At 33.5% G+C, this 24,671-nt stretch overlaps 2 protein-coding genes across 4 annotated transcripts in view; both read left to right on the forward strand.

Moving 5' to 3' along the window:
* LOC107437697 (uncharacterized) overlaps positions 1-1,468 on the forward strand; it is a 35,479-nt gene extending 34,011 nt beyond the window's left edge. For all 3 annotated transcript variants that reach the window (XM_016049774.4, XM_043045865.3, XM_071186789.2), the window contains 2 exons: positions 301-396; positions 1,149-1,468. In XM_016049774.4, the coding sequence (XP_015905260.1) occupies positions 301-396; positions 1,149-1,211 (159 nt within the window). In that variant the 3' untranslated portion in view covers positions 1,212-1,468. The remainder of the gene's footprint in view (positions 1-300; positions 397-1,148) is intronic.
* A 20,273-nt stretch (positions 1,469-21,741) lies between these two features.
* The window catches only part of LOC107437698 (uncharacterized), a 59,083-nt gene continuing 56,153 nt past the window's right edge, over positions 21,742-24,671 (forward strand). The window contains exon 1 of the mRNA XM_087151867.1: positions 21,742-21,885. The gene's annotated coding sequence lies outside the window, so the exon portion shown is untranslated. The remainder of the gene's footprint in view (positions 21,886-24,671) is intronic.

Below are 24,671 nucleotides of genomic sequence, written 5' to 3' on the forward strand. Positions count from 1 at the left end.
TTATTTCCCCAAATTAATTCATTTTAAATTTTTTTATTTATTTATTTTTTTTTTTTTTAATTTCACATCTTTTTGCTATGTTTCTTAATTTTTGCCATCTGTGTGTGCATTACATTAAAATAAAACTTAAAGCACTAATATCTTATCCTTCATTATGTTTACTTACTTCTTTTGGAAAATCTTTTTATTTTATTTATTTTTGTTTATTTTAATATGAGTAGTTTTAATATCTTATCTTTCAGAATATGCTTAATGTTACATTATAATAATTAATTGAGTGACAATCTGTAATATTTTCAGGATATTCCAAAGCAAATGAATGGTAGTGACTGTGGCATGTTCACTTTAAAATATGCTGAATATATCTCTAGAGATGCGCCTATAACATTTACACAAGTACGTAGAAAAAATACTTACTGATATATTTTTACTATATAATTAACTGGTCTTATTGCAATCGGTATGTCCAGAAAGTTTGCTGGTGCATGCATCATCTAGTATTGTAGAATTGGCCCCAATACTATCTGCGAATTCTTCTAGATATGTTTATATAGTTTTACTTAGTTGTGAGGAGTATTTGTAATTTTTTTTTAATGAATTTAAAAATACTGTAATTTGTTAACTGTCTCATTGAGTGCAGATGTTTCATACTTAGGACTAAAAATTTAGTCTTCAAATAATTTTGAAGGCTAAATTTGAGACTGGGAATTTTAAAAAAAATTGTTTATTTTTTATAGTTAATTAAATTTTATTTCTTTTTAAAATATTTTTGATGATCAACTTTTGCACGATAGCAGATACTGATTTTTTATTTAAGGTTCATACAAAAAAAATCTAATTTTGTTCATATCAACTCAATCTACTTGAGTAAAAGAAGGACTATATTTTTATAATTAAATTATTGTTTGGTTCTTGGATGAATTTATCCTATAGCCCTCTTATATTTTAATAAATTAATGTAGGGATTTATGAAAGAATTATCTTAAGCAACTAGACATTTTAAGTAAGGTCAAAATGTTGAAAAAAATTCTTTAAAATGAAAAAGGGAACTTTCATAAATGTGATTTGATAAAGAGTAGGCTTATTAAGTAAATTTCTGAAAAACTTTTTTGTCTGCTTTATTATTAACTTTTTATTACTTTTTTTAGGAACACATGCCTTATTTCAGGCGTAGAATGGTGTATGAACTGATTGCCAAACAGATACTGTGAACCAAAATTCAATGCTTATATTTATGAAACGTTAAAATATATTATTGACTAATATGTTGCTTCTCCATTGTACATAGGATCAGTCATCATTTTGAAAAACAGTTTACTTTTTGTATTAACGACATTTCAAATTACAAATCATCATTTATTTGTCTTGCCTTTATTTTAAATTAACTGCATTATATTTGTACATTGTAAATATGAAATCAGTTTCCTCTAATAGTTTGTAATGAAAATTAAATAATGATTCTAACATTGCCATGACCTTTTCTTTGAAATGCTGCATACACACTCCCATAAATTGTATATTTAAAATTGAATAAAGGTTTATTTTGAATATAAGATGTTATTTTGAAGTCTTGCAGACAAAGATAGGAAGTATATTCTGAGTTGGGAAATATCTTGAAATAAAATGAAGTTTGAGCAACCTGGAGGGTGAGACAGCTCCAGAAATGCCTTTTCATTGCAAAGTTGCCAACTTTTCTGCCCTTTGCATTCATGCCCCATTTTCTACTCTGAGACTCAAATCGTTTTCTTTTTAAAAACTAGAACATCAGAATTTTGTACTTAAACAGGGTATTGGCAGGGTAAACTTGATTCGAAAAAGGTCTGGGGAAAAAATAATTTTGCCCCAAAACCAGGAGGGAAATTATAAATGCTAATAATTAATTTGAAATGTTTGCAACTCTTAATTAAAATTAGTATACCATTCTTGAATCAGCGTATTATTTACATAAAACTCTCAGGGAGTGTTTCTAACATAGAACAAAGTTTTTATGTATGTTCCTGATGTTATGTATATTAAACAGAGTATCTGCTTTGTGATTAATCAGTAATAGTTCTATTGGACTGAGCAATCTATTGTGCTGTCATAATGAATAACGTTCTAACTGTTTCAGTTGAATCAGAAAACGCGTTTTTTTTTTTTAAATTGGCGGAAACCGCTAGTTTGATGAAATATTGCATAACAGGAAGGAGATTTTTCTGCTTTTTTTTTCGTTTCACGAATTTCAGCATTTTAATCAAAAGCTGCGATTCTCTAAAAGTATCGTTTTTTTTTTAATAAATATTTCAGAAAACTCAGTCGTTGAAATAAAATAATCATATTTATTTCCGATTTTCACAGGTAAACAGAAAATTCAAACTATAACGTAGATGCTAACCTTTCGCATTTTTACTTATTTTAGCGATTTTCTCCGCTCTTATGCTCAGAAAATAAGATTTTCCGTATTTTTACCTGCCCACACCAGATAGCTCGTATTTTCGTAATTCAGATGTAGCTCTTTGCTGGCACGAAAGCAAACTAAATAATAAAAAAAAAATAGCGGTAGATTTCCGGTGAAAATATTTATTTGCTCATTCTATTAATCTTGTAAATTTTCATTTATTATGGCTAAACAAAAACAGTACAAACAAGCCTTTTAGAAATCCCAAGCCCAGAATCTTCTAATATCTCTATTCTTAATCACGCGATTTTAATATCAATTTTCGTATTTACCTGATTTAAAAGTTGCGCATTGCGATTCTTATTCACGCGATTTAAACATCATACATTGCGTTTCTTATTTACAAAATTTAAGAATCCGAAGCCGCTATATTTTATTATCAAACATCGATTTTCGTATTTACCTGATTTAAAAGTTTCGTGTTGCCATTCCTATTCACGCGATTTAAATATCATACATTGCGATTCTTATTTGCTACATTTAAAAATCCAATAGCGCAATTTGTATTTATGCGTTTTCAAAACCCTATTTAGTGATTCGTATTCACTCTAGTTTAAAATCCAATGAGATTCGTTTATGCGGTTGTAATATCAAACATCGATTTTCGTATTTATACAAGTCTTAAAAATTAGACTTTGGGATTCGTATTCACGCTATCTAAAACTTATGCATCGTTATTCGTATTTACACGATCTAAAAATTACGCATCATGATTTGTATTTTCGCATAGATATATATTCTTGGATTTCCTCTTTTTTTTTTTTACTATCTGACTACTCTCATCCCTGTACATACGGCAGTTCATTGAATACATTTTGATTCCTTAGAGGTGCAGTATCATTTGCTTTAGTTATAAATCATCTGCTTTTATAATGAAATAAAAGCAGAGGATTATTTATTAATATAAGCATACAATTGTTTATTAATATAAGCATACAATTATTTATTACTAAAAGCAGAAGATTATTTTATAAAACAGATTGCATAGTCTTATTTTTAGTTTCAGTCACGTTTATAGTTCTGACAATTTATTATTTCGAATCAGAGTTGGCATAACTTAAATCTCCTGATTTATTTAAATAAAGATAATTTATAAATTCTTACTTAAGTTGCTATTTTATTTGTAATTTCAATTTACATTTTTATTGAAAATAATTTATTTTTTTTAAATTTGGAATTTTCCATAAAGCAACCTGGAAAACCTGGCCCAGTCAAGTAAAAAAATACCTTATTTTTGAGAATGAGCCCTACATACAAATGTAAGTTTGCACTCTCAGGCCTGGCTCAGAATTTTCACTGTGCTCCCCCTGATTGATGTTGGTCAGTAATTAATGCATAATATAAAATGTTAAGCATCTGGAAGTAAAAAAAAGAAATAATATTCTTCTATTTCTGATTTATTTGAACTTGTTTGTGTTAAAACAATATATTACACTTGTGGGACAATTATACTGATGATTCTCTGAATAAGAAATAAAAAGCAAAATATTTTGCATTTTCAGTCATTTCTTTTGCAGTTTCGAGAATTTTCTACATTTTAAAGGATGGGGGTCGGTCAGTCTTAAGCCTGAAATATTGACTCTTTTTCTCTCACTAAATACATTGAAAATAATCAGCTAGTGTGAAACAATGTAACAGGGGGGGGGGGGGTAAAAGAACAAGGTTTGTATGATCTACTGCCCGCTAAAATGCAGCTACAGAATTGATAAGGCCATTTTGTATTATAACTGGATTTTTCTTTTCTTCAAAATTCCTATTTGTTCGAAAGTTATTGCAAATTTAAAAACTTTTTGGTGATTTATTTTTCTTCATCTTTTTTGCTTTAAATATCCATTGTTGTAGAAAATTTATTGTCCCTCTCGAGATCTTTATTTTATAAAGCTCGAGTAAATGTCAATCAAGAGTAGCACCGGAAAAAAGTGTGAGAGAGAACTTATATTTTACCAGATATTATTCTTAACATAATGGGATTTTTAGAACTGAACAACTTAATTAATAATAATAAATGTTCCCTATTTGAATTGTTATAAGTCTCTGCAAAAAGTAAAATTTCTCACAAAATAATTCTCATTTATTTCTTCTAATTGAATCTCTATTTCTTGTGTTAAAATTTTTACCAGAACAGAAGATAGTTTTTTAAATCTAGGTAATCTACTACTTCTTACGATTAACACATTAGTAAAATTTTCTTACATAAAGGGGTGCCATCCCCTCTGCAGAGGATCAAAATTGTGATGGCATGTTTTCGGATCATCCTCTGGGATATTTCCCAGACCGTCGTCAATTGTGCGATGTGAATGAACTACAACAACAACGAATGACAAGGAAGCAGTTGAGTCACTGACTTGTAGTTTTAGTTACATCAGTGGCTTTTGCTAAACCAATAAGATAATTCTATTTTTCAAACGTTAATCCTGGATAATCTAAATTGAATTTATTTAGGATCGAGAGTTAAAGTTGCCTCTTGCTGCCGCTGTCCAGATTGATAAAACTAACTGTTCTGGAATCTAATCCTAGAGCGACAAAGACACACTAACTCTTCATTTTATTATTGTAGATTAGTACTTAACTATACTCATGTTTTCCTTATAGGTGATTTATGTATATTTGAAGTTTTCTCTCATATGGCAACATAAATTCGGGTATTGGTATATAGGTGATATTGTCGAATGGCGACACTATCGTTATTATTCATTTTCTTTGATTGGCTAAACAATAATTTAATAAGTGTTGAAAAATAGAGATGTGCTGAACTACATCCTTGAGTAGAATATATCAATCAATTCTCGTAATTTTGTGGTTGTGAATGGCAACTAGCTGTTTGCACTATTCCTATTCGACGATATGTATTTCCACTCTAATAAAAACATATTCTGATTGGTTACTAACTGATTAATTACCAATGAACAGGTAAGTGAAGTGACATCAATTTAGACATACCTGTTAGTTATATATTAAGTATTTATTTATATTCATTTTGTTAGATTGTCTTGAAGTAAAAATTAAAATAATGCTGTATAATTTATTAATTATACACTATTTATTTGGAATAATTTTGTATTTTTATAGAAATAAAAAAGAAGTAATTATTTAGCTTAATTTTTTTTTCTTTCCTTTGTCATTTCGAGCAATAGCATATATATAATACGATATTCAAGTTATGACTTGATTATAACTTTTGTAGTACAACACGTAATGGAGCATTTGGGATGAATTCTCTATCTTACCTCACGACAAAGATGGAAATTTTAATACTTCCTTTTGCTTACTATGCTCATATGTCCCGAACTCATACTTTCCGCGGCTAATGTGATTCAATGGCTCCCAGATAGATTTTAAATAGTTACTAAAACCCAAAGCATAAAGAACTTTGGACGGACATCTCTTGGAAATAGATCAAATTAAAACCAAAATACTTTCTCGCGGTCAAAGCGGTGGGAGGAACCTAGACGGTGAAAAAGTTGGGTTAATATATTGTTTAAAACTAATTGGAGGAGGGGTTGAAGGATTGGAATATTTAAATACAGTTGTGCTGTGCATTCGGCTTGGTTACCATTAAAGTTTATATGTTGTAGAAGGTAACTTTGAAAGGTGACCAAACTTGCCGGCCAAAGACGGCTAGTATTTAATTAAAGATATTTTTAAATTTAAATAATCTCTCTCAACTATGAAGGACTTCAGGCAATATAATGATAAACCACATTTTTCAAACTGCCCAGAAGACCTTTTTTTTTTTTTTTTTTTTTTTGGTAAGAAACACCACGACTACCTTGCAGACGATTAGATGTATTATAACTGTTTTCAAGAAAAAGGTTCCTTAAACTTATGAAGTACCTATCCGAAAAAAATACTAAGATTTATATGGTTGATGTGAAAATGTCACCTTCGAATAAAATGTGCCTTATTCTATTGTCCCAAGTTCATCGTGTATAGTATTGCTCTTGATCATAGATAGAATGAAAGAAAAAAGCAATTCGTAATTGGTAAAAAAGGCAAATTTATTTTTCAATTTAGAGAAGCAAATTAACCAATACATATTTCTGACCCTGATTTTTTTTTCAAATTCTCCATGTCCGTTTTTGCTTTCTTTTTCTCATCTGTAGTACATGTTTCCGCGGGATCTTGCCGAGGATCTTTCCCATGTATCTCCAGTGGATCTTTTGCTTCTTATAGACCTAGCATCCGATATCGGGTATAATTTGGTATAAATTTTATCACTTAATAAGTAATATTTTATGATTTTTTTTTCGTTTCTATGCATTTAAAAAGCTATTCACTTTGTAAATATGTATTCGCATTTACTCTCGTAGGTAGAAATTTTTAATTGCATTGAAAAAGTCTGAGAAAGGTAACAAATTTGATTCAAAAAACCTTTTAGACTGAGTTACGACTTATAAATATTTCATTATTTGAGTCCAGTGGATTTTGTCTCGTGATTAAAATGTGAAGAAATACACTATAAAAATACATTACAATATTTTAAAAATTAAAATTTATCATTTTTTTATGCAACAATAAAAAGTAATAATTAAGCTATTGTGCGGCTTCAGATTGGTGGTTCCCAACCAGTGGCTTACAGAGATGACCTTAAATAGATGAATGCAAAAACTGAAAGGAACAAAAATAGGCCAATTTAAGTAAGAAAAACATTGGAATGATATATATTTATAAAAATTTAAAATCCATATTCTTATTTCATTTCAATGCAAATGAAAGCAGTGATTATTATATATGTTTAAAGTTATTACGTCCAACAAACTTCACTTTAATTTTTCCTTTAAAATTTAGTAACTAAAATTTTATTATTAAATTTGTCTGATAATCATACTTTATTCTTCATAATATTTTGTTTGATCCAGGTATTTATACGATAAAAAATTTGATATAATAAGAATAATATTAATAGATTTAAAGTTTTAGTGTCCTTAGTCGTTCGTTATATGTCCAACTTTGGCTATATTGGATGCTAATGGCCATTGCATCTTTTGCCTCTCTTTGCACGTCATTGATGCCAGCTTGCCCAAGAAGTAAGGACACGCTGTGAACAAGCTGACCTCTTTACCAATATCATTTTGTTCGTGTCGAAATTGTGGAAAGCCTTAACCTCCATGAGACCCCTTGCAGACAACTAGTTGTTGCAAAAATGCTTTAACGAAACAAATTTAATTTTATAACCGGCTTTGAACAAGCGATCCAGTTTTGAGCTTATGACAAAGTCAATGTTCAGCTCTGTAGCTTTATAATTTTAAACTCAACCCAGAAGACAAGAGAACGCATGGACATCAGGTCAAACTAGCCTATCTGCAGAACTTTTTGACGGAATCCACTCGCATTTGCGTTACAATGAAAGGAAGTCACAAAAACCTCCCCGATTAACCTGCCGGAAAGGTGATTCTAACCCATGATCCATCTACCATTAACTGGGGATATTTTACGTCAGCAATGTGGTCGGTACGGGCCGGGTGCCAAATTCGTAGTGACCCGCCATCACAGGGATTCGAACCTCGGCACTTCATTGGGAGACAAGAGCTCTTTATCCCCTGAATCATGGTAACTCACCAAAGAATTTGATTTTATAATCGATGTTACAGTCGCTCGATTTAATAGCTGAGCACCGGGCCCCTTTTAAAATTTTTCACAAAACTGAAATCGACCCCATCGTAAAACAAACGGGAGTTTTAGAAGAAAGAAGAAGGTAAAATAAAAGTGGGTAAACAAAAGTTTTGGATGTGGACAATCCAAAGTTGGCCAAGACGAAGCAAAAGACTTGTTGTTTTTAAAGAACAAGTCCCCAGCATGAGCAGCCCAAGTTTGGCAAAACAATATGACTAAAAAAATGGGACGAAGCCCCATAAAGGGGCCTCGTCCCATTTTTTTAGGGAGAACAAATTCAGAGTTATAAAATTTCCCTGCAGAAAGGGCAAGATTTATTCTCCTCATACCATCTGTTGATGCATTTTTCGTGGAAATGGTGCCCACATTTCAATATCTCAGGGCTGAACATGGGGTTGAAGCAGATGGAAAAGTTCTCTGGCTCCTTACAAAAGTAGTCTGGCATATATTTGCTGTATAATTTCTTGCGCCATTGTTTTCCAGTTTATGTGGATAAAAGTTTGAAGACCTTCTCTTTTAAATTTTTCAAAGGCCATTTTCCAGAGAAAGCACTTTCCCTGAAATTGCCAAACTCGCCAGGCTATGGATCCTTCATAATCGCCCATCACAATTTGTGATGAGGGTCTATCCAACTTGTGTACAAATGAAGCAAAGTTATACACAGAGGATAAAAAGTCAAAAGCGTACGATCCGCAATACCGTTTAGTATATGGCATAGGAGGAGATGGACCAACAACATCTGGCGGTTGAATGGGGTCCAACACACGAGATACTTTTTCTAAAAAGACTGAAAATTCTTCAGCATGAGGATAACCCTCACGATGGTACATGAAGCTAAATATATTGGAGCTCATGGTGAATATGAAATGGAGTGGCTCTGAATCCCCTTTTATACTCGAAAAGGAGGAAGTGTTATGACGTAATGCATTCTGAGTGTGACAAGATATGATATTTTCAAGAATGACACAATGGTTCTAAAAAAATATATACCCCAGCAGGGAATTTATTTATTTACATTATATAATAATACAATTTAAAATACATTTAATACAATTAAATTTACAAGATTTACATTACCCTTTGTGTTTTTACTGACAAATTATTGGGAGTAAAGGCATATTGTCTTTTTCAACCGTGTTTGACACCTGCGTAAATCCAACACCTCCAAAGGTTCCGAAAAATTGTTTAAAAAGTCTTGGATGTTGTCCCATTCTTTATCCTCCTTTGGTGCAATGAGTGAAAAGTCCACACTAAAAAACGCATCTTGGGACGATTCAACCAACAGCGGAGACGTATCCATTGCATTTGATACCCACCAACATTTGAGGCATATCCAACACTTGGGGTTCATCACAAAGCGCATGAGGCATCGGTTCATCCAACGTTTGAAGTTCATCACAAAGCACCTGAGGCATCGGTTCATCCAACGTTTGAGGTTCATCACAAAACACCTGAGGCATCGGTTCATCACACAACACTTGGGGTATCGGTTCATCCAACAATTTGGGTATCGGTTTATCCAACACTTGCGGTATCTTTGGAATTTTAAACTCTCCAGGAAACAGTTGTACAACAGGGGTCTGTACATCACGGTTTTCATGCAAAGGTGTGGGAGGAGGAACAACATAACACCTTGGCTTTTCAAGTTTGGTATGTGTCTTGCAATCCATGGCATCTTTCACTTCCGTCATGGCAGGAATAATATCCACCGAAAAGGTTGTCTTTTGCAAAGTCAATATCAGGTAGCTAGTACAGGGTGGCACTGCATACCTTTTATGTGGCAGAGACATGTAAAAATTAAACTTGTACTGGTCCTTGTAAACAAAACATCGCCGAGTTTTGGTCGAATCGGTATCGTGCTTTGACATGATGTAACACACAATGGGTGCATCTGACGTTTGATAAACGTGCTGCATATCCTCTTCCACATGCCTTAATCCAAAGGTAAATTTGGATTTGACTATAAACGATCCCTCGAAAGATTCCTGGAAATTTTATCCCAACGAATTTTTTTTGTCGACACAGTGCTTCATTTCAAGCTGGATTCAAAGCATCTCTTGAAATTGTCCAATCGATGCCGTTTTTTTAGCCAGTCCTCGATCAAAATGTAAAACACTCGAAGGTATGTGGGCTCTTGATAGGTAACAAAAGCCGCCACATGTCCAGATCTAGCGGCAGATTCCAAAGGGTCTACCTTGTCAGGCAAACACAAGGCTTTCACTTCATGAACCACATGGCTGGGAAATACATCTATTGCTTTATAGTCCATGGTGCTGACTGTAGGCTTTTGACTGAAACGCGTCTCCTTTTATAGGCAGAGATCACGTGAAAACATCGTGGGCGGCTCTGCGAATGAGCCAATGGCCCGTAAGCAGTTTGACCTTTCACGTAAACAACCATTATTTTTTTTACATTCTTTCCTCTCCAATTCTGAGGTAAATGTTTAATTTGTAACGCTCTTCGGGCAAATATATTGTCTGTATCATTTGTTCAGAACCGTCCGTTGGAATCTCCATTTCCTCCTGCTTCACTACAGTTTGAGAACATTCTTGAGGTATGGTCTGAGCATCCGTCTGCGTACATTTATCAGGTATAGTCTGTGTACGTTCATTAGGTACAATCTGAGCATTCGTCTGTGTACATTCATTAGGTACAATCTGAGCATTCGTCTGTGTACATTCATTAGGTACAATCTGAGCATTAGTCTGTGTACATTCATTAGGTACAATCTGAGAATCCATTTGCACACGTTCATTAGGTACAATCTAAGAATCCATTTGAGAGCATTCATCAATATTAGAGCATTCATTCGGCCTGCTTTGAGAACATTTACCAGTCTGAGAGCACGGCAAATTTTGAAAACTAGCCTGCAGAGTCTTTAACATGTATGATTTAAAAGTAAGCATAAAGTCTTTAAATAGGACACCACCTTCTTGGCATTCCACCACAACACAAGAGTTTTTGACCGTAAAATTGACAAATGGTCTGTTTTTCACCGTCACTTTACCTTCTCGAAAGAGACGTGTCAAACGTTGATGCAACTCTGAATTTTGATTTATCAAAATGTCTGTCAAAACATCACTAGAAATCAGGTGTGATCGTAATGCCATACTTTTGTACCGTCGATGTAAATACGTTGGTATTATTTGAGAAGCGATTTTGCCTCTGTATCTAGCCCCCCATGTATAGGGATTGACTCTTCCCAATAAACGTCCGACATCTGTCAATCTCCACAGAATACTGCCATCCAAAGCAACAAAGGCAGCAACAGTCTTACCAGAGTCGAGCTTGAGTTGAAAAAACATGTCGTAAAATAGACAAGGTTCGTTCAGAAATCAAAACAGGTCTGAATGAAGGCGCAGAGGCCGGAGCAAATATATAGTCAGTTTCGAAAAATAAATAATAAATTTCGAAAAAAAAAACAACAAAAAAAGTTTGACTTTTGGTGTCCATGGATATAAATTAACACAAACCAATCTTGGTGCATTCTACTTTATTTAAAATAATATTTACAATACAAATGAATACGCAACTAGATTTAAATTTGACAGACAAACCAACCAATCTTTGTACATTATATTTTATAAGAAATGGGGAGACCTCATAAGAGGTCTCCCCATTTTTTGCTTTATTTAAAAATTACAATACATATTTACAATACATATGGGTATTTACAATACATATATAATGCAAATTAATGCTGAATTATATCCAACGGTACATGAGATATTTGACTAAAACCCCCTGTTACCACTTTGTATCTGTGACATTGTTTTGTACAAAATGAGCATTGCCCTAAAGGCTGTTTTACTATAAGTTTCATAACTTTTAAATCTTTAATGGGATGCATAGTGTCCAGTTTTTCAACAATTGATTTCCATGTTTTATTTGTATTTTCGTCGACCGTCAACGTGTGTCCAATCTTTGTATAAATTACATCTTCCAAGAGTCGCTGCTGATCCACTTTACCGTCCCAAGATATTGTTTTTACCAGAGTTGGCCGTTGATTACAGTAATCGATTACAACTGTAATTGATTACAGATAATTACAGCTATGTAATCAATTACTTGTAATCACGATTACAAGTAATCAATTACTTGTAATCGTGATTACAACTTTCAAAAAATTTTGATTACAGCTGTAATCATGATTACAATTTCGATTACAGTAATCAATTACTTGTAATCACGATTACAAGTAATCAATTACTTGTAATCGTGATTACAACTTTCAAAAAATTTTGATTACAGCTGTAATCATGATTACAATTTTGATTACAGTAATCAATGACTTGTAATCATGATTACAAGTAATTGCGATTACAAGTAATCACAACAAAAACGATTACAAGTAATTATGATTACAAGTAATCAAAATATATGATTACATGTAATCATGATTACATGTAATTTGATTACATGTAATTGTGATTACTTGTAATCAAACTATACGATTACAAGTTATTACGATTGTATACTATAGTCAAATTTTTTATGTAAGCATTCATGTGTTTACATATTTTTATGTACATAGAATGTACGCACGCATGAACGTACAATTTGCGATTCCTATACATACAATGTATGCACAAACGTTGTTTGTACGTACAATATTCATAATTATATTGTAATATACTTAATTCAATGCGCATATGCTTAGTACATATAATTATGCATTTATGATACATGTACGCATGTATGATAGTTTGTACAAAAAGGCAATGTTTTGTATCTTTGTATACATAGGCAATGTATGTATGAACGTATATGAAAATAATGTTTATGTGTTTGCATGCTTTTATGTACTTAAGTGCATATATTGTATAAATTTACGATAATAGCACGTATATACAATGTACGTTTGTATATAAAATTGTACGTATTTGCTTACAATATGTAAAAATGTTATTTAAAGGTACAATATATGCACAAGGTTGCGTAAATAAAATGCGTACATGTATACATGCATATATATATGTACATCGATATATGTGCACGCAAAGTATGTACTTATGTACAAATTACGTATGTACTTGTATAACTACATACTTTGTTAATACTTATGCGCATGTAATGCATGGATGTACAAAAAATAGTTATATGCACAATGTATGCATGTGCATACAACGTATACATGTACATAATTACAAGTAATGTACAAATACGTGCGTACATTTAAATATATGTAATTACAATATACACATACATTGTGCATACATTAAAAAAATTTATATGAGTAAAGTTATTAAAATTTGTTTTAAAATTATTCTAAGGTATATGAAACTCGACCTCATATTTTTTAGAAAGCAAACGATAATTTTATTTGGAATTTCTAAATATTAATTCCACACATAAAATTTACCGTTTTTCTTACCATTTAAAAAATTTCTATGAATCATGCATTATGTTATAAAAAAAATAAATCTGTATTGTCAAACATTTCATGAAAATACCTGAAAATAATTTTTTATTCAGAAAATTTCAAAATGATATAGAACAATTAAAGCTGAAAACTAAATTTAAATATCGTTTGATTTTGTCATTTAACTTGCTTGAGTCATTAAAAGTTAACTTACATGCATTTTATTTATTGCATTGTACACATATTTAGACATAAATGTAATGTACATATGTATACGTGCAATGTATGTACGCATGTACAATGTATGTACATACATTCATGTATTGTACGTGCATATATAGTACATATGGATATGCATACATGGAACATACGTGTATTGTACATGTGTGGATACATTCATTGTACATATATACATTGCACCATATGCATAGATAGGGATAGCATGCATGTACACATGTAAAATTTGTACGAAAGAATTATGCCCAATATATTTATGCACATACGTACTGTATATGTACACACATATGTACATTGTATGAAAATTATATGTTCATTTCATCATATGTACATTATATGAATATACATCTGTACGCTATATGTATATACATCTGTACGCTATATTTATATACATCTGTACAATATATGCATCTCAAATGTGTGTATGTACGTACGTTATGCATGTCGAATGCATGTATGAATATTTGTGAAATATAAATACGCCCAATGTACGTACAATAACTCACAAATGTATTATGCATATTTGGATACTTACATTGAGCATGAACATATTATGTACATGTGCATAAATACACTGGACATGCATATCATGTACATGTATACATACATATATTGTACATCCTACAGATATACCTATATTGTACATGCATACATATATTGTACTGTTCATAAATAAATTGCACATACATGCATGGGACATACATTGTACAGATAATGTATGTATGTTCGTACAAACACAAGTACTTGTATATACATGCGTACATGAACATAGATATACATTTTACATACACAAATATTTGCATAAAATGCATATATTCATTGTGTATAAATGTGCATGCCTACATTGTTTGCACATACATACGTAATTATTATCTATATACATACGTACATATATTTTATACCTACAATATAAGTGTATGTACATGTGTGTGATACTAAAATGTCTGAACATATGCACTAGATAAAATCATATATACATACATTTCAGTTACATTCATTTGTACGTATACAAATACGTACAAAATGCAGTACATGTTAATACGTGCAAAATGTATCATTATAAAATACATTCTACTATCTACTGTAAAATATAATCATTTATAAGAATACAATAGTCTTGTAATCGTGTAATTAGATTACATGTAATCATAATTACATGTAATCAAATTACATGTAATCAAATTACATGTAATCATATATTTTGATTACTTGTAATCATAATTACTTGTAATCGTTTTTGTTGTGATTACTTGTAATCGCAATTACTTGGAATCATGATTACAAGTAATTGATTACTGTAATCAAAATTGTAATCATGATTACAGCTGTAATCAAAATTTTTTGAAAATTGTAATCATGATTACAAGTAATTGATTACTGTAATCGACTATGTAATCATGATTACAGCTGTAATCAAACTTTGTAATCACGATTACAAGTAATTGATTACTGTAATCAATATTGTAATCATGATTACAGCTGTAATCAAAATTTTTGAAAATTGTAATCATGATTACAAGTAATTGATTACTGTAATCAAAAAATGTAATCGATTACATTTTTGGCCAACTCTGGTTTTTACACCATTAGTCAAGCTATAACCATTGTCTTGAATGCACAGTACACCTAAAACTTTCTCGTGCATGTGCACTCTTCTTCCATATGGCCGTTTCAAATGAAATGGTCTGAACTTTTGATGCCTGGTGGGTGCACTTGAATACGATGAATAGGCTTGTGACACTGTGGGTTTGGACACTGTGGGTTTGGACACGGTGGTATGTGGCACACTTGCTGTGGTCTGCCTTTCAGGAGCTGTGGTCTGCTTTTCAAGAGCTGTGGTCTGTCTTTTAGGGGCTGTAGTCTGTCTTTTAGGGGCTGTGGTCTGCCTTTCAGGAGCTGTGGTCTGCCTTTCAGGAGCTGTGGTCTGCCTTTCAGGAGCTGTAGTCTGTCTTTTAGGAGCTGTGGTCTGTCTTTTAGGGCCTGTGGTCTGCCTTTCAGGAGCTGTGGTCTGTCTTTTAGGAGCTGTGGTCTGTCTTTTAGGAGCTGTGGTCTGTCTTTTAGGGCCTGTGGTCTGCCTTTCAGGAGCTGTGGTCTGTCTTTTAGGAGCTGTGGTCTGTCTTTTAGGAGCTGTGGTTTGTCTTTTAGGGCCTGTGGTCTGCCTTTCAGGAGCTGTGGTCTGTCTTTCAGGAGCTGTGGTCTGTCTTTCAGGAGCTGTGGTCTGTCCTTCAGGGGCTGTGGTGGTTCTTTTCTGTTTAGAATTAGATGGCTTTTGCACCCTCTGTGGTGAAGAACCTCGATACGTCTTTTTCGAATTCAATCGATAACGAGCATCTCCGGCAGACACCATCGGCATACGACTCCAGATTCTGTTCGGTGCCTCATTCACAATGACAGATTTCAGTTTCTTTTTATCCACAGGGGGACGAAGCGGTGGTTTATCCACAGATGAACTGGAAGGCATAACAGTTGCAATGGGCTTATGGACTGGCTGTTCCACTTGTGGTGATATTGGACGTAGTAACGATTTATCCACAGGCGACGAGATTGGAGATATGGGCAGAAAAAACGGTTTCACCATGGACTCCATAAAACTGGGCGAAGGAGACTGGAGCGGTGATACTGGTGAACTGGGTGGAGAAATCTCAAGAGGTGATACTGGAGGCCAAATCAGAGTGTCAGAATTTTCCATCTCAGGTCCCATAGGCGTCAGAGGCGCTAGATCCAATTCAAAATCTAGCATATCGCACTCCAACATAATGTCTAACTGAAAATAGTATGATCACATGCAGGCGAGCCCTTTTATACCCTAGAGTCGTGCTCAGTTGGTATGCGCAATGGGTGACCTAGACCCCTTTATGGGGCTTCGGCGAGCCCCTTTATGGGGCTTCGGCGAGCCCCTTTATGGCTTCGAGGCCCCTTTATGGGGCTTCGCCCCATTTTTTTAGTCATATTGTTTTGCCAAACTTGGGCTGCTCATGCTGGGGACTTGTTCTTTAAAAACAACAAGTCGTTTGCTTCGTTTTGGCCAACTTTGGATTGTCCACATCCAAAACTTTTGTTTACCCACTTTTATTTTACCTTCTTCTAAAACTCCCGTTTGTTTTACGATGGGGTCGATTTCAGTTTTGTGAAAATTTTTAAAAGGAGCCCGGTGCTCAGCTATTAAATCGAGTGACTGTAAACAGCCTAGCGAATTCTGATTTTACGACTGTCAATGATAAGCTCCGCAGCTGTGTAATTTTAAAACCAACCCAGAAGACAAGGGACTTTTAGACATTGGTTCAAATTAGCCTTCGTGGGGGACTTTTGCATGAAATTTACCTGCATTTGCGTTACATGCGGAGGAAAACCATGAAAGTTTTTATTTTATTTTTATAACCATCGTTGAACAACAGATTCAATTTTTGGGTTTACGAATTCTAATGTTCAACTCCGTAACCTCGTAATTTTGAACTCAATCCAGAAGACAAGGGAACGCCTGGATCAAGTATTGGGAGAAATTTTGCCTTCGTGGAGGACTTTTTGCTGGAACTAACCCGCATTTGCATTACATGGAGAGAAAGATCGCGAGAACCTCCCAAGGTTAGCCTGACGGCAAAAGGACTCTCCGTGATCCGTCTACCACTGAGGATATTTCACGTCAGCACCGTGGTCGGTGCAAGCTGGATGCGGATTCGTATCGACCAGCCATTGGAAGGCGAACGCTCTATCCCCTGAGCCATCATGGCTCTACCATAAAAGTTTCTCACTATTTGCCTGATGGCAAGGGGTTTTTACCCACGATTCGTTTTCCACTGAGGTTATTTTACGTCAACACTGTGGTCGGTGCAAGCCGAGTGCACAATTTGTATCGACCAGCCATCACTAGGATTCGAAGGCGAGTCACCTCATTATGAGACAAGCACTGAATTATAGCCGCCCACGCGAGAATTTCATTTATTTTTATTAATAGTAAGATAAATAAATTTCTGATTAATTTGAATTTTGAACTCGAAACCCCACAAATGGAAACCGTACTTGTATATACCGCCACTAGGATTTATATTTTAAGAAATCCCTTTTTTCTTTTCTAAGATAAATGATTTTATGGGGCATGAAATCATTAGAAGTGGCCTCAAGATAAATTAAATATTTAGATTCAAAGCCATCATGATTAGTATAGACATATGTTGATCTGTAATACGAGTTATAGTTGTTTGTCAAAATCTAGTGGAACAATATTAACAACTAAACTAACCTCACTTTAACTTTGACCAGTGTCACTAAGTTTAATAAACTGAACAGGAATGCTTGGCTGTGGTATACCTAGCAGTTGTTCTATATTTCATATATTTAAGAAAGAATGCCTATATTTCAAAAAATTTAATTCCTTCAATTTTTCCCCATTAAATTTCAGTTTTCAATATTTTTTAGTCATTCAATGGTTTTTTAGTCACTCATTGAGTTTCGACAATTAAATGTTATGTAAAATCTGAGGCTTTTTCTGTGTTTATTTAATATTTTTAATAATTTAAAGCTAACATTTTATTTCAATATCATCTATAGAGTAGGCGACCCACATGACTAATTAATTACCGACATGACAAATAAATCCATTTTTCATTAAGTTTTTATTTTGTTACCAAATCAATATTTTTCAAATAAAGAACTTTTTCGATTTCTTTATCATTAATTTTCAACATTATTTCAATTTACTCTTTGCAATCTTTTTTTGATATAATATCTATCCATGTAAACATTGTAAAATAAATTTATTCATTGTAAAATATATTACTTCCCAATTTTTAGCAATCAGTCTTTTAATATTGCAGTTTAAAAATAAGTCACCCTTTTTATTGAACCTGATACTTTTAAATGAAACTGTCCCTTACTTGGTATTGTTCCTGGATTGGTACTTTACAAATTTTCACTAGATTACAGCTCAATATATGGAAAGATTTTTTTATCTAAAAAGAATTATTTTATTTTATTTTATAATCTGCTTTGAACAGGCGGTCCAATTCTGAAATTACGACTATCAGTTCAAAGACTTGTAATTTTGAACCCAACCCAAAAGACAGGGCAACTCCTCGATCAAGTATCGGGAGAAATTTGTTTTCTTGGAGGACTTTTTGATGGATCTAACCCGCATTTGCGTTACATGGAGAGGAAGACCACGAGAACCTCCCACGGCTAGTCTGACGACAAGGGGACCTATGATTCATCGACCATTGAGGATATTTCACGTCAGCACTATGGTCGGTGCAAGCCGGGTGCGGAATTCGTATCAACCAGACATTGCTGGGATTCGAACCCGGTTCACCTCATTGAAAGGCGAACGTTCTATCCCCTGAGCCATCGCGGCTTATACGAAAGTATTTTTATTTTTTATATTTTAAGACCGTCGTTGAACAGTCGACCCAATTCTGGAATTACGACTACCAATGTTCAACTCCGTATCCTTGTAATTTTGATCCAAACCCGAATACAAGAGAGCTCCTGGATTAATATCCCCAGACGTATTGATTTCTTATGGGAACTTGGAGGACTTTGTGATCTCGACAGATTCAGATTTAAAATGCTCCAGTCACCATTTAATACACGGGGATTATTCTACCGGTTGGATTCGAACTTCCGTTCTCGCATACGCGAGTTCAACGCCCTACTAACCAGGCTACCTCGGCCCATACGAAAATATTGAAATTAACATTAGAAGATTCAAACTCCCGACCTCTCTCCTGCCTAAGATGCTGGGTCCATATTTTCCAAAATTGCGGCTAACTCCGCCCTTATATTTTCAGAATCAGGATTTCAAATCTGTCAACAGCAAAAAAAGACAAGTTTATTCTGAAAAACTCCGTTTCTTTTTTCTTGTCGTTTGATTTTGTAATTTAAAATATCGTCTGCGCTAATTAAGTAGCACATCTGAAAATCCGTTGATTAGAACAAAAAATATTTAAATGGATCCTTTTCTTTTTCTTATTTTTCATTTTGCAGGCTGTACATTGCTTACAGCAAAGCATGTCCATCACAACATAAGCACGTCTAATAAATATCATTAAATCGGATGAATGTTGCGTGTTAAAGGAAATTAACGATATGATTCTCACTATTTTAAAAGCATCAATAAAAAAAATCCAAAAATAACATTATGATAGGATGAAAACTAGCGAGCAGTTACAATAATTTTTGATATTGCGAGTGAGTAAAGGTTGAAAAAGAGAAATGACGTTCTTTAGAAAACAAATCAGGAAATCGGAAAATTAGTAAATTACCATATTAGTAAAACAGCCAAATCGGTGTATCAGTAAATCAGACAGTAAATCATTTAAGGAATGGGTGAATCAGTGAAACTACGCATAAGTGTTTCAGCTTATTAGTAAAAAGACAAAACAAAACAAACGAAAGCAGTTTTTAAATATGTAAATTTTAGTATGGCAATCAACGACACAATAGTTTTTTTTTTCCTTATATTATCTTTTCCTTATATTATCCTTATATTATTTTCCTTCATATTATTTAAATTTTAGGAAAGAAAGGAAAAGTATCAGGAGTAAAAGGTATAAAGAAGTTAGAGGGGGATAAGATGAGCAGCGAGTAATAGCATGAGTAGTGCCTTGCTCCATTTAAGGCCTGGTTTCTTAAGACAAGTGCCTTCTCTGGGTATCAGCGAGAAGTTGACGTACCGCTGACGCCAACAAAATACTGTTTTGTTAGCTTACAGCGTGAGCAGTCGGTTCAAAATCTAAATCTTGACTGATTTCGATGCTATGTTGGATGTTGTCCGTCATTGCTTCTGTCGTTAACGTTACGTTGTAATCCAACTGCAGTTGATTCGGATGTCAGTCGTCGTTCAAGCTGAGCGTTCGATGACGTATGCTGTTTAACTCACAAATTGACCAATCAGGGATTAGCGCTCGCTTCAAGCTGACGTTTTGTAACGCCGACCTGTCCTAAGAAACCAGGACTTTACCGTTCGACACAGCGACGTCTTTGTCGTCTGAGCTAAAGTATACTTTGACGACTCAAGTGACCCGCCAAGGGTATTCACTGCATACTAAGAGCGTTTAAAAAGTTAATACGTACCTTGTTAATGAGAATATAGTACTATTTTCCAGTTGGTGAAAAGTTCAAAAAAATCAATCCATTTTGCAGCTTTCAATCGCTCCCTAACTCGAGCCGAACGAACAAAACATTTTAATGGAGCTTTGTGCGAGCAGCTCAAGTCAGCTAGCGAAATTCAGTCATCTCACATCATTTTTTACCTCTATTTTTTCCTGGAAAAAAAATGTCAGTTTAAAATCGAATTATAACAAATTTTTTCCTTAAAATATTTTTTAAAAAAACACAATATATTAGAGTAATATTTTTGCAGAAGTGTTATAAACTTGGTTCACTAAAAAATATATCTTGTTTTGATTAAAAATCAATACGGGCGGGATAGCCTTGTCGGTAGGGGGCTGGGCCATTGTCCGAGAGTTCGTGGGTTCGAACCCCGCCGACCGAAGACTCCTCGTGTAGTAAAGTGACTGATGCACGTTAAATCTGTCGAGTCGCAAAAGTCCTCCATGTTCCCATAACAAATCAATACCTCGGGAGGTACTGGATTGGAGATTGATCGTCTTCTGATTCAGGACAAAATTACGATCTGTGGATGAATAAATGGGTCCGACCTATAAATGGGTATTACGAATGGTGTGGCAGAAGTCGAATTCTTGGCCACAGATGGCGCTACTGGAAAAACAAGAACAATCGCACCTCCTCTGCCTAAACAGGCATACGTCAACAACAGCATTCAAAATCAATAATCTCTAACTCAACTCGTACTCGAGAAAAAGTGAGTTGATTAACCCTAACTATAAGATTTAAATCAGATTTAATGGAATACCTGTTAGCGTCATCATGGCGTGTGTGTTAAAACGCGTGTGTTGACTTATGAAATGACAAATGCCGACAGTGACATCACTTACAGGTATCCTATAATCGAGAATCATGAAATAACCATAAGTTTTCTTTGATTTTAATTTTTTGGATTCTAGGAAATTATGGATAACTACTATTAATGTCTCGCCGGCCAGGTGGCCGAGTGGTTAGCTTGCCTGACTGCGGAGCCGATGGTCGTGGGTTCGAATCCTGCTATTAATGTCTCAAGGAGTAATGTTAATTAAAAAATGACTTAATGTTTTTAGTGAGTCACACGGGCGTAATAGCTAGATAGCACATGCGACAAGAGAATGTTTGAAAATACCTGTAACTGGTAAGTTATGTTGGATAACTCATGTGTTTGATGTTCATTCAATTACTCTTAAACATGTTTCGGAATTCAGCCACTCGAAGCTTCGACAAGAGATATAAATAAGGTATACTCTTTGTTTTCTGTCAAACAAAATATGATTAACGTATTAACTTCAAAGCTAATTTACTCAATTCACTAAATGTCATTTAGCTCTGTCTAGTTATATTTATTAACAAAAACAATAAAATTGTGTTGGAAATAACAATCGGAGATTTGTCAACTAAATATTGAAGCTTAAGCTTAAAAATTTGCATTTATGGGATAATAGTAACGAATGTTTGAGTGTGTTTTAGAAATTTTAATTTTGATAGTATCAAATTAGTTTGTTGAAACCACATGACTGCTTTCTGCAGCTGTTCCCATTTTTTTTTCGGGTATGGAACCCTAAACTGCTAACCTTCATTTGAAGGAACTCTGACTCTATAAACAAAGTATATAAAACCAATTGTGAACTTATAAATTACTGCAACTTTATACAACGTTCCATCATAAAGTCTTCCACGAAGGTAAATTTCTCCCAATACTCGATCCAGGAGATTCCTTGTCTTTTGAATCAGGTTCAAAATTACAAGACTACGGAGTTGAACATTGGTTGAACATCGTAAACTCAAAATTGGATCGGCTGTTCAAAAACGGTTATAAAATAAAATAAAAGGAATGAATAGTGCTTTCGCCTCCCAGTAAGCTGACCTCAAGTTCGATTCCCAGCGGTGGCTTGTTGATACGATTTCTGCTCTCGGCTCTCACTGCCCACTGCGCAAACCTAAAATACCCTCAGTGGTAGATGGATCATGGGTCAGAATCCACTTGCCGCGTGAAGTTTTCGAGGTTTTCCTCTCCATGTATTGCAATTCAGGGTTAGTTCATCAAATAGTCTCCCGCGAAGGCTAGTTTGTCCCAATGCGTGATCGAGGGATTCACTTGTCTTCTGGGTTCTTTTTAAATTTAAAAGGCATGGAATTGAACAGGCTGTGGAATAGTAGTAAACTCAGAATTGGGCAGACAGTTGTAGTCAAAAAATTTCATTCCTCTTATTTTGTTTTATATTGTATAACCGGTTTATACAATATAAAATAAAAGGAATGAAATTTTTTCATTGTTTTTTCAATAATAATTATGATTTAAGTTAAATTATGTTTATGATTAATTTAAATTATGTTTTAAATCCAACAGTTAAATTCATATTTCTGAAGCCATATCTAATCTCGGCATAAATTTGTTTTTGGTTTACATGCATAAGCTAAAAATGAAAGAAATAAGTTGAATTACGATTTTCGTTGAAATTAAAACCAGAAACGACTGCAATAAACGTTGAAAATTGTCATTAGGGAAGCATATTTCTTTATTAAAGAATTTAGTTATTTTTATTTTAGTTTGAATAGCGTGATGAAAAATATTTAAATTTTTTTAAAGCCTGTCTTTTTTATAATTTATTCGATACGCTGTTATTGAAACATATATATTTTCTTAAAAAATAACTTTTTCTTTTTCTATTGACAGTTTACTTTACGTAAAGGCAGCCGAAATATTAAGTAAATAATGCATTATTGGCTGGATCTAAATATAATTACAAGTTTCAAAAATATTAAAAAAAAACTGTTTAAAGAAGTCTTAACTCTCAGAACCCAGTAACTGTTCCACGGAAAGTTAGAAATTATTCTCAGAAGTAGAATATAAGTTGGTTTTAATAATGCAATCATCGATTTGGCATGTTTGGTCGTATTACATGTCAGTATTTCAAATAAAATTGCAAATCGTACAGTTCTTTTACACAGAGAAAATATTTATAAATAAATAAATTTTCTGTAAATAAATAAAATTGTGTAGAAAAGAAGGAAATCTGAATCAAGTTGAAGTATAAGAGAAACTTACGATGTGAAAAAGGCAGGTGCTATTGTTCGATAAATAATTCTTTTTTTTTTCTCTTCTGGAGAAGGATGATGTTAAATAATCTAATATTCACCTTTGATAGTGCTATTTCTATCTTGAGTCAACAAAAATACAAGAGTAATAACTTTTATTTGTGTTGAGAGGAGTTTAATATCCCGATAAAGAAATATTTCTTTTTTTTTCTATAAAAATAAAATAAAACAAAAAAAGAGAAATTTTTTTTTATTTTTTATTTTATCAGTCATTTTCGTTTTATTCAAATAATTTAAAACAGGGAAAAGAATGGACATTTTCTAAATAGATTGAAATGTGCAGTTGCTTGATTTTCTTTAAAGGAGCTACAAAAAACAAAATCCATATAATTAATTAATAATTACTTTAACACAGTAGCATTTTTAGATTACAATAGAGAACTTTTTTTTCTGCTACATGAGATTTTTTTAAAAACAGTTCTTAGATAATTTCGGATCGCTGATTTTTAATCAGCAATTGGTTTCTCTCTCCAAGCTAGTTTTCTTTTAAAATAATATTATTAGTCAATTTTTTTTGTCGAATCATGCAGGTTTAAGAAATCTTATATATAGCTTTGAGCCTCATAAATGTTGCGGTGAACTTCTATGGGACTTAGAAACAATCATCAGGATTAAAACTACATCAAAACCCCTGCCCTGAAATATCATCATACGCCGCTAGGGACTCTTTCCTATTATGAACTGCTTCGACGTGTGTTCCTGAACAGGTTAAAATAGCGAAGCACCCCAAACCGCACAAGACGTTTCGGAGAATGAGTTCGTATGCAATTTTAACCCTCATGATGTACACTAACTCCCCCAGAAGTTTGTCGCAACATTTATGCG

The sequence above is a fragment of the Parasteatoda tepidariorum genome, chromosome 9, assembly GCF_982258835.1.
Source record: "Parasteatoda tepidariorum strain Cologne lab strain chromosome 9, Ptep-v5.0, whole genome shotgun sequence".
NCBI lineage: Eukaryota > Metazoa > Arthropoda > Arachnida > Araneae > Theridiidae > Parasteatoda > Parasteatoda tepidariorum.